The sequence below is a fragment of the Pavona decussata genome, unplaced genomic scaffold, assembly GCF_977016875.1.
Source record: "Pavona decussata unplaced genomic scaffold, jaPavDecu1.1 SCAFFOLD_52, whole genome shotgun sequence".
Lineage (NCBI taxonomy): Eukaryota > Metazoa > Cnidaria > Anthozoa > Scleractinia > Agariciidae > Pavona > Pavona decussata.
The window spans coordinates 783,698-795,000 of record NW_028145474.1 but is presented as its reverse complement, the minus strand read 5'-3'; the positions used below and the strand labels follow the sequence as shown (position 1 = coordinate 795,000).

Genomic DNA, 11,303 nt, shown 5'->3' with positions numbered 1-11,303 from the left:
TTTTGATAGATTAAAAAAAGTGCCCTTACAGTCGTTTCATCCATGAAGTAGCTTCGCATATGTGGGTTAAAGTAGCTTGCAAGCGAGGCTACACTAGACTCGGCATGTAAGAAGTGAAGTTTAAAATGTTGGTTCGTTCGTTCGTCATTTACGGTGTTTTAAGAAGCAAATTTGTGTTCGCTAACACAGTTTGGCCTAGCTGTTCCGATTCTGATTCTGAAGCTGAAACTTTACATTACCGAAAATGTTAAGGAATGGAATATTATTCCTCGAATTTACGAGCTGCTGCCGACTTTCAACGTATTTGTCCCTCAGAAAACAAATGGGATTAGTTTTCCAGCGTTGGGAAAGTTTGAGGGGGCCTTTCGCTAAAGGAAACGGTAGTTTATCTTCTGCTTAATCAAATCCGAATAAGCCTTATCACAGTTTTTGGCGCCATTTTGACGAGTAGGCAAACAGGTTTGAAATAACATTGTTTGTATGGAAATCTGATGTCAGATAATTTTCATAAAACAACGCTTCTGAAAAATTCATGAATTGGAAACTTTTCGCACAGTGACTAGGAAAACGATTTTAAGAAAAAAAATTGGAGGGATGTAGCCGTGCCAGAAAGCGTCCTGTCTTGTTTTGAACTTTCCATACATTTGTCTGTATAGCGAACCAGCAGTGAACTGCTTCTAAAAAATAGTTCGCGGGAAAAAATACAGGGAAATGTATGTCGGATAAAGTGCTGCTGAGTTATTAAAAGATGAGAATCATTCTCCCTTTATCCTCCTTTAAGACCGGGCCAAACGAGAGCCGATAGTGAACGATAGTGGCCGATAGTTGCCGATAGCTGAAACTCTCGCACTCGTTTGGTACCCGGCTAACTATCGACCACTATCGGCTCCTATCGGCCGCTCTCATCGAGTTTGAACATGCTCAAATTTTTGTCGATACTCACCGATAGTTTTGTCTCGTTTGGCACCCCGCTCGATAGTTGTTGATAGTTCACCTATCGGCCACTATCGGCTACCATCGGCTCTCGTTCGGCCCGGTCTTTATATTTCGTTATAATTTCCTCATCATTAATAAAAATGACCAGTATGCCTTTTATTCGTTATTAACTTATTTTTTAGCCTTTGTAAAGCTCATTAAGAATATATTAGACTGATAACCGGCTGTCTGTCGACTTCCTGTATAATACAAACATAAAAGTATAGGGCAGTCTGCAGATGTTTGTCGTGTCTTGAAAACGTGTTTTAGAATTTAATGGCCGTGTAGTATCTTTAAAAAAAATACAAAGAAATAGAATAAAACTCACCATTTCTTTTCCAAAAAAAGCCAAAAACGTTTCGATGACTTCGTCGTTATCACTAGCAATGAAAATTTTTCGTGGCTGCGGCAGAGTTTCAAGGATTGCTCGAGCACTCTTAACCCAACTCATTAAAGGTGGCAATCTTTGCTCGTTTGTTTCTGTCCAATGATCTGTACCTCGAACATGGACCCCTAAAACAGTGTACCCAGCTAGATATCGACGATAAAATTTGTTAACTCTCTTTGTTATTCTTGAATTAGGTTTAACGTACTGTTTGATCAGTTTGTTTATTCTCATTCGTTCCTTTGTGGTTATTATTGGGCTGTCTACAAATCCCACCACCTTAGATCGATTTTTAAAGCTGTTGTTTAGAATAGGTCTAAGATCAGGAAAAGTCTCAACAAAATCGCCTACATTTCCTACAACCAATGGACACAAAACTCTTTCAACTTTTGTCTCCAGTCCACGATTAACAGGTTCAAAATACCAGTTCCATGAATTTACCCTCCGATCTCTCGAGCAAACTGAGTTACATGCTCGCCAAACCACAACTGGTCGGTCACTTCCCATAGCACGGCATAGCATGATATGATCTAATGTTATTAGAAGAAAAGCTGCAAACCCTAAGTTACTACAATCTGAGATGGCTGGATCCACTACACAAACTGAAGAATGAGAAGAATCTTTACCAAAGTTTGTCCTTGTTGCAGCCAGGTATCCATTTGATCTCGCTAGAACTTTTAACACATCTTCTTTCAATATTGATATATTTGTGCTGATGATCTGAGTTTTCGATGCTGTAGCAAAATCGCGCAATGTTTTATTACGCGATTGGTAATATGTATATACTAAACAGAGCGAAACGGGAACGATTATCAATAAAAAAATCCGGGATCGACAAAGGAGACGAGAAACATCGAGGTGCTTCAACCATCGTAAAGACATCATTATTTTCGGCTCGTGCCAAGTTGCTGTGACGCTCAGTATATCAATCCACAAAATGATAATTACCACAATATTCTCAGCATTCTAATACACATTAATATAAATCTGTTAGCGCTCTATCACGAATGCTGTTCTCTTATTGGCTACACTACTTACTATCTATTCTGTTGTAGATAGTGATCATGATCATGAATAGAGCGGCGCGTGGCGATAGTTGATTCGGGCTTCCCACTCGTCAACTATCAGGCGATAGAAATTTCGATCTCATAATCTTATTGTTAAATATTAGTATTCCTCGACGACCCTTGGACGAGTAGGCTTTTCAGCTTGAATGTGAGGCTAATGCGAGGAAAAGTTAAAGGGACACACCGTATTTGTTTTGCGATTTCCCGTGAAAATAATACTACGCTCCTTTGGAATAAATGAGCGGAAGAGACGTCGAAGGTGGATTGTAGCATGGCGACTGGAAAACCTAAGTGCGTCACAAGGTATACTAGGATATGCTTTGAACACTTTGAAGGAGACTTAGGGCCCACAAAGGCAAACCCTATTCCTACGATATTTGATTGCCCCAAACATCTCCAGCCAAAATAATTGAAACAATGTCAGGATCCGGATTACACACGATTAAGAGGTGTGATGAATCTTCCATAAGAAACACAACTCAAAATCTTAGCAGACCTAGCCAATCAAAGGCAAGTGAATGTTTGGATCTCCGTGAACCGGCTTTGTAGCAAGAAAATCATTGTATATCCGGTACAATACGGGCGCGAATATTGTATTGTGCTTACAAAATGAAAAGCTCGCTTTGTTTTGTTTCCTCATGGGAGGAAATGATCAGGCAATACAATCATGCAATACGTCATTCACAAGTGCTTGCGAACATGGATGACGGATCTCAGTTTCAAACTCCAAAAACTGCAGTCACTTTACACCTTACACTTTACACTTATACTTTACAATTTATTATTATTACATAAGGTCTATTTCCGCCCGCAAATAACAGGTGCTAGTCGAGGCGGGCGTAGATAAGGGGTACGGCAGTCAGTGATAAATTACGTAAATAAATAACATGTACAAACGTAAATAAATAACATTTACAATCTCAACCACTTGCAACAAGTAAATTTAGCTGAGACTACTCCTAAAAATACCCGAGAAACAGTACAAAATGGAGTTTGAAGATATTTCAGGAGTGGCAAACTTCTCGGTCAAATAAAGAAGCGGCAAATGAGTCGATGGGATTTCAGTACGCAAAGATCGGCGAAGTTAAAGATTTAACCGTCGACATCTCGGAAATATCACCTCTGTCGTTGAATTTCTGGATGACGAAGTTCGTAGGTGAATATTGGAATTGGCAATCAGATATATCTGAAGAGACTTTGCCAAGTATTAGTTTACCATCCGCTTCGAGTGAATTTAACTTGAATATTTCCGATGAAATTTAAGCCACTTTTGATTTGCCATCCACTACGAGCTGTATTGTGCGCGATAAATCGGATGAAAGTCAAGCAAGTTTAGTTTAGTTTGGGTTTTCTGTATCATATACAGAATACTAATAGAGTACTTATAGATCTATTAGTATTCTGTGTCAGTTATACAGAATACTAATAGATATTTCCAAGCAGAATTTCAGCAAAAATTGAAAAAATTCCGAAACAGTGTATTTATGAATTCAAAGCAAATCCACTGTTCCCTGGCATTGTATTTGGCATCTCGATTGGCATTATCTCTGCTCCGGCGAAAAGACACAATGACCGATAAGCACTTCAATCTAGCTAATTGAGCATGTTGAGTCTATCCTTAATTTATTCCCAGACACGAAAAGAAAAATATATTCCGCGCGCGTATTGCTAGCGTATTGCTAGGGCGAAGTAAATAAAGGGTTTACACGAACAAGAGTATTTTGAGTTGGAAAGAACTTTATGGTACAAAAATACAACCTATCTTTCATTTTCATTCAATATTTTTTCTCAACTTCACGTTAAAATTACAACAATTCTATTTTAAAAACTTACAATAACGAAAGAAATGGAGAAGGGGAGGATATAGTTATTAAAAAAAGTAAAGTGAGACTTTTATTCAACGCATATTGCGCCAACCTCTCAATGACCTTTCAAAAATTCTTTCGCTCCTTCCAAATTAACGAATATTCCCTTAGCTGCATTTGGGCAGGCGCTTGTCGCAAAGTTCCTCAGAAAACATTTTGGTCTTTCCAGCACTGCCTCGACCGGCCTTTCGTCCATTGAATCTTTTTCATCAGCTTGTTCTTGCTCCGCTTTCCTTGCTTCATGGATTTTAGGTCTGTTATGAACCTTTTCTTGTTCCTGTAATTTGAAGAAATCAATTTGTAAGCTAACAAAGGAGGAACTAGCTAGGGGCAAGTTGCTACTGGAAACAAGAGGGATATTTATGAAATAGGAGCAGTTTGTAATCGAGACAGCAAGGGAGTCGATGGTTTTATTATTATGCTATGCTAAGGGATAAAATGTCATCTGATATACGAAATGTGACTAAAGTAAAGATGTCCAAGATACTTAGAACGTTCAACTATCATGTGTTAATTAATGAGCTTTATAACTCGTTTGTAATTTCAGCACTCTTCAGTATTTAAGTGTACCCACTCAGCAGAAATACTGGTCCCACTGACCTTTAAATAAAGTTTATCCATTTCATTCAAGAAAGGTTTCCTAATCAGTGAAATGTGTCCTTGAAGCAGCGCACACCACATCTGGATTGACAACGCAAAACTCGAACAATTCTAAGTTTTGAAAATAAAATAAAATGGCTATGAATCTCCAACCACCTTGAATATACGGATCTCTTAAACACTGATTTTCCGACTGAATAACGATCTTAGTGATCATTTTTGAGCATATCAGTCACCTTTTTGTAACCAACGATCGACTTAAAAACTGCTCATAAGAAAAACTTTTTACTTTCCCTAACGTGAGCAAGAGACTATGAGGTAAGAGAGCGAATCCCTGTGCCCCATGATAATTATTTTCAATCTTTTTTTGGTCGCACCATGCTATTTTGGGAAATTATAATCCGCCATTGAGTTTAAAATTAAATGACGTCACTCTAACTGACCAATAGGATGTCGACATTAAAATAGAAACGCAAACAAAAATAGATTGAAAAAATTTTCATAGGAGGAGGGGCATGTATGGGGGATTCGCTCTCTTACCTCATAGTCTCTTGGTGTGGGTCAACAGCCTTCACTCCTTCTCATTTTCTTAGTTCCCAGTCCTTATGCGCCCGAAATTCTGGGAAGTGTTATGTACGGAATTTCAACAACCCACTACAATAGTCTTACCCCTTTTACTATGCTTGGAGCAGAGTATTACATTTGACTAGAATTTTTGATCAGAAAACTGTTTTGTCTGTGATTTTTATCGCAATGACTCCCTCGCTTATTCAACGATTTTCAATTATTCAACAAAAAGAGCTACCCTCTCAGTCGTTTCATCCATGAAGTAGCTTCTCATATGTGGGTTGAAGTAGCTTGCAAGCGAGGCTACACTGGACTCGGTATGTAAGAAGTGATCACACTTGGATAACAGCAGAATATCCATCAGCACTTGAGTACCCAATACACGTTCATATGTGCCAGCGGCATTGTGCGGAAATTCAAAAGCATGTGGAGCATGTTGACTGTGGTAAAGTTTTGCTCTGATAGCTTTGGTGTAAACAACCTGAGTACAAAAACACATACAGTATGTCAGGAAATGGATGTCGTGGATCAGCATAAACGGGTGAATAAGAAATTTACTCATCATGTCACTGACCAAGGAACCAGAAGAGTCTGGGTACGAGCTTATCCATAGTCTCTTTTTCTGTTGGTCAGCGGTTGAAAGACTTGATAACAAATGTGTGCTTTAGGGCCGAGACAATCTCGTACCATGAGTCCTCAGGGCCTTTCGCCAGCGGTTGGTCCCCTGGAGAGCCGAGCCGTTAGTCTCTCCAGGCGACCAACCGCTGGCCAAGATCCTGTGGGTACGAGATGGGGCCTGAAATGTGCCAAAGAAACTGAACAGCGTAAACCGTGCATTCTAAATAGCTAGTAAAATTTCTTCGTTTGGAAAAAAAGATGTCAAAATGAGGCTCAAACACAAATAGCCGACAGACATTTAACAAAAAGCAGATACACTGTTTTCTTTTAAAAGAATATTGTTTTTCCGGCCCAGGCTGAATATTCTAACTTTTCTGCCGATCTTAGGTTGAAAATATTCTTGTGCATATTCTAAGATTATAGCCATCAAACTGTCATTAGCATCGAACATTTGGCTAGTGCAGGCTTTTATCGTTTTACTCAGCTAGTTTTGCTATTTAGAGAAGGGAAGACTTTTATGCAGTTTAGTTAAAAACATATTATTGTCTTGCATTTAAAAATTTTCTCTACACAAAATTATATTCTATTCAAAATCGTCGAAACGTCATGTAACGTTTTATTCGTTAATTTTCCTTTTAAAATCTCAGCCTCGAGTTTATTCTTTAAAATATTCTTAAAAAATTCTTAAAATTTCGCAAATTTCAGCCTCAATATTCTTATAAAATAAATCCTTATAAAAAGAAAAGAGTGTATTGAACGACAGCAAAAAAGGAAAGAGAGACTGTGACAAAATAAAATCAACAGCAATGCTGTTGTGTGACGGTTTGGTAACCTCTTAAATAAACCATTTAAATAATCTTATGTACGCATCTGGCATTTATTAAAATTATTTTGTTCTTTTCGTTTCTGTTCATTTTGTGTTTCGCATTGAGCCATCACCTTCTCCATTGTGATCCATGGTGAGTGATTTCAGCTTTCGGATAAAGTTTAAGACTTGGCTTAAAGGGCCCTAGTCAGCCACACCTTTGTTTTTGTTTATACGCGAGAGTTTGGCTATTATATTTTATTCGTAGCATGTCGAAATGAACGAAATCACTGTGAAACTACTTAAGATAATGAAACATATTTTCCGGAACACAACTTACAGTAAAGCAAAAAGATTTCGCTCCACCATGCAATATCAATAATTTCGATGGCATCGAAAATGGCATAGGCTGACTAGGGTCCTTTAAGAGCTTAAGGCTTAAGAGTTGAGAGTCATTTGTCTTTGTATTCTGTTTTAATTTCCTCCACATGAATAAAAATAATATTAACCACTATCCCTTCGTTCGAAATTAATGAATTAATTACGTTATCAACTTATTCCGTCATTCCCACCTCGTTAACAATAAAGCTAAAAGCAAACCGAAAGAACAGTGGGCGGGAAATAATTGTCTGTCAACTGCCTAAATAAACATAAAAATAAATGGCCGGGGAGATGTCTTTCGTGTCTTTTGAAAGTGTTTGAGCATAACTGCGGTGTGGTATCTTCATAAAAAATATGAGGAAATAGATAAAACTCACCATTTCTTTTCCAAAAAAGGTCACAAACTTTTCAATGACTTCGTCGTTGTCACTAGCAATGAAAATTTTTCGTGGCTGTGGCAGAGTTCCAAGGATTGCTTGAGCACTCTTAACCCAACTCATTAAAGGTGGCAATCTTTGCTCGTTTGTTTCCATCCAATGATCTGTACCTCGAACATGGACTCCTAAAACACTGTACCCAGTTAGATATCGATAATAAAATTTGCTAACTTTCTCCGTAATTCTTGAATTAGGTTTAACGTACTGTTTGATCAGTTTGTTTATTCTCATTCGCTCCTTTGTGGTTATTATTGGGCTGTCTGCAAATCCCGCCACCTTAGATCGATTTTTAAAACTGTTGTTCAGAATAAGACTGAGGTCAGGAAAAATCTGAAATAAATCGCCCACATTTTCTACAAGTAATGGACACAAAACTCTTTCAGCTTGTGTCTCCAGTCCACGATTAACAGGCTGAAAATACCAGTTCCATGAATTAACCCTCCGATCTCTCGAGCAAACTGAGTTACATGCTCGCCAAGCCACAACTGGTCGGTCACTTCCCACAGCACGGCATAGCATAATATGATCCAATGTTAGGAGAAGAAAAGCTGCAAATCCCATGCCACTACAATCTGCGATGGCTGGATCCACGACACAAACAGAAGAATGAGAAGAATCTTTACCAAAGTTTGTCCTTGTTGCAGCCAGGTATCCATTTGATCTCGCGAGAACTTTTAACACATCTTCATTCGAGGTTAACAAACTTGTGTTGATAATCTGACCTTTTGATCCAGGAGCGAAATCGCGCAATGTTTTATCACGCGATTGGTAATATGTATACACTAAAGAGAGCGAAACGGCAACTATTATTAATAAAAATACCCGATATCGACAAAGGAGACGAAAAACATCAAGGCGCCTCAACCATCGTGAAGACATCATTATTGCCGGCTCGTCTCAAGTTGCTGTGATACTCAGCATATCAATGGCTATCTCTAAAACAGAAAATGAGGAACGGGGAACGGGGACCGGGGACGGGGAATCTCTAAAAGGGGGGAATCTCTAAAAGGGGGAATCTCTAAAATAGGGAATCTCTAAAAGGGGGAATCTCTAAAATAGGGAATCTCTAAAACAGGGAATTTCTTAAATAGGGAATCTCTAAAAGGGGGAATTTCAAAAAAGGGGAATCTCTAAACGGGAGAATCTATCAACAAACTGGATAAATCTATGAACGTTTTAGAAGTAGAGTTTTACAGCATTTGCCAACAACCAATAATATTATTGACAGTTGTTGTCATAATTACTAGATATATGAGATAAAAATAAATTGTTGTCGTCGCTTGCCCCAATATCTTCGGTAGGGGTGGTCTAAAAAATTTATACCAATCGATACCAAAGGGCCACATACAGCAAGAGAAATCGGATTTTCTACAGCATCTTACTGCAAAACGGTAAAGATGAAAGCGCAATTGAATCTCTGAATAAACCGTGGACTCAAAATGACTGGAACTGGAACCGGGCCTGGCATCTGTAACACGGGTCGACCATCATTAACTGGACTAGACAGACGTCTGGACGCCTGCAAAAAGCTTATCTAGTGATCAGTTCAAAAATTTCAATTGTGAAATTCGCGGTGTTTGTGTTGCGATTGATCCATCAGCCCTAATGGCCTTACAACGATGTCTAATAAAAAAGCCCTTTCTTATGTCTAAAACTAACCAATTTCATTTAATGCCTTTCGAAAGTTGCAACAAACGCCCTCAATGTTTTTCAAGAAAAAAAGGTTTCACTGGTCAAGGAAAAAATTCACCTTATCTATGAATTTATCACTCAGGTACCAGACATGCTTATCTCCCTGGGATAAAGACATGTCTGACGTAGGCCGGAAGCCACCCAAATTGCAAATGCTAAATATGTTTTCATTGTGTCTGGCTGGTTACGTTTCATGGCGTAATTCACAAGACTAGTAATGAGAATATAAGGTTTAACAGCGTCTGCTTTTTTATACCAAAAAGACAAATTCTCTTTAAGGCGGGGGTAAACCTTAAAGCCGTTTTCATGCCGATTAAAATCGGTTTCATGGAAATATCTCGTTCACGTTTCAAGCAATCCAAAAACTCTCTGCTTATCCCGTAAATCTATGTTGTTGGGTGTTTTGTGAATTTTTAGGTGAATTTTGGGTATATTTGGGAGGAGATAGTTTTTCTTGAAGGATTGGTAAAATTAAGAGAAATAAGAAATATTGAAGATTTAGTGAGGTTTTAAAATTAGAATTTGTAGTTAATAATTAATAGACGGATACCCAGTTAATCCACTAGGCTGAAAACATTATATAAGACGCGACAGCGTCTTTCCCTCCCATGTGGGACACATTTTCCTAGACGTGCACGAGGCATGGCCTCGTTTTGGTGCGAAGCTTATTTTCGTCCTATAACGTCATAGAATTACTGTTTTCGTTCACAACTCTGATAGAAGTCCTAAACTCGTGGATTTCTTGACATCTTTTAGGTTGATGTCGATTACATCAAAGAATTTCTTGAAAATGTTCGTCTTAAGGCGGGGGTAAACCTTAAAGCCGTTTTCATGCCGATTAAAATCGGTTTCATGGAAATATCTCGTTCACGTTTCAAGCAATCCAAAAACTCTCTGCTTATCCCGTAAATCTATGTTGTTGGGTGTTTTGTGAATTTTTAGGTGAATTTTGGGTATATTTGGGAGGAGATAGTTTTTCTTGAAGGATTGGTAAAATTAAGAGAAATAAGAAATATTGAAGATTTAGTGAGGTTTTAAAATTAGAATTTGTAGTTAATAATTAATAGACGGATGGCGTTTGATGGGCTCCCGAAATTTAACTGGGACGAGATTACGAGCCAGGAAGTAATTGGTCAAGGCTCATTTGGCACGGTGTTTATTACCCAGTATCAGACAACAAAAAAGCCTGCCGAAACAGTGGTTGTAAAAAAGCTTTAGAGATTTAAGAGATTCCCCCTTTTAGAGATTCCCCGTTCCCCGTTCCCCGTTCCCCGTTCCCCGTTCCCCGTTCCCCGTTCCCCGTTCCCCGTTCCCCATTCCCCATTCCTCCATTCCCCGTTCCCTGTTTTAGAGATAGCCGTATATCAATCCACAAAATGATTATCATAAGATTCTCAGCATTCTTATTCCCGTGGGACTGTGGAGCTTACTATTAAAACGGCGGCTGTTTTGGCAACTTATTTCTTCCAGGAGAATCCAAAAGTTACGCTTACCGTCGTTTTCTTTCATCAATATTCATCATCTTTAGTGAGAGGTGAACCGAGGGTACTTCACAAGATCACTGAATCACTGCTGAATGCTGAGACTAGCGACTGCCAGGCCACTTATTTTGGTAAGATAGGCAGAAATTGGAACACTAGACTAACTGAACACAAACTAGCGAGTAGAAATGGTGACTGATCAGCAATCGCATTGCTGAACACCATTTAAAAACGAACCAACGAGTCGAATGGTATTCCGCAAGCTCCTTATACCTGTGTTGATAGTAATCCTGTACGGTAGGTACCCCAAGCTCCATGAGAGATAGAGAGATATAGGCCTTTGCGTGAGTGTTGTAATTTGAGCGTTACGGCAAGCATTGTGTAACAGTGAAATTATAAGGATTTGTATGGGAAAAAACGATTCCTACTT

At 38.7% G+C, this 11,303-nt stretch overlaps 4 protein-coding genes across 7 annotated transcripts in view; 2 read left to right on the top strand and 2 right to left on the bottom strand.

Annotated features, from left to right (window-relative positions):
* Window positions 1–2,257, bottom strand: part of LOC146480789 (uncharacterized) — a 64,073-nt gene extending 61,816 nt beyond the window's left edge. Inside the window, exon 1 of the mRNA XM_085109131.1 lies at window positions 1,304–2,257. Coding sequence (XP_084965257.1) covers window positions 1,304–2,245 — 942 coding nt within the window. The 5' untranslated portion in view covers window positions 2,246–2,257. The remainder of the gene's footprint in view (window positions 1–1,303) is intronic.
* The window catches only part of LOC146480785 (uncharacterized), an 87,030-nt gene that overhangs the window by 57,231 nt on the left and 18,496 nt on the right, over window positions 1–11,303 (top strand). The gene's annotated exons all lie outside the window — the stretch shown is intronic.
* The window catches only part of LOC146480786 (uncharacterized), a 60,188-nt gene that overhangs the window by 32,691 nt on the left and 16,194 nt on the right, over window positions 1–11,303 (top strand). The gene's annotated exons all lie outside the window — the stretch shown is intronic.
* LOC146480788 (uncharacterized) lies at window positions 4,344–8,621 on the bottom strand. 2 transcript variants are annotated; one of them, XM_085109129.1, is made up of 3 exons: window positions 7,641–8,621; window positions 5,698–5,940; window positions 4,344–4,569 (listed from the first exon to the last, which is right to left on the bottom strand). In XM_085109129.1, the coding sequence occupies exons 1-3, from the start codon at window positions 8,580–8,582 to the stop codon at window positions 4,348–4,350; spliced, it is 1,407 nt and encodes a 468-aa protein (XP_084965255.1). In that variant the 5' UTR covers window positions 8,583–8,621; the 3' UTR covers window positions 4,344–4,347. The 2 variants fall into 2 exon arrangements, with proteins under 2 accessions (XP_084965255.1, XP_084965256.1); XM_085109130.1 differs by lacking the exon at window positions 5,698–5,940.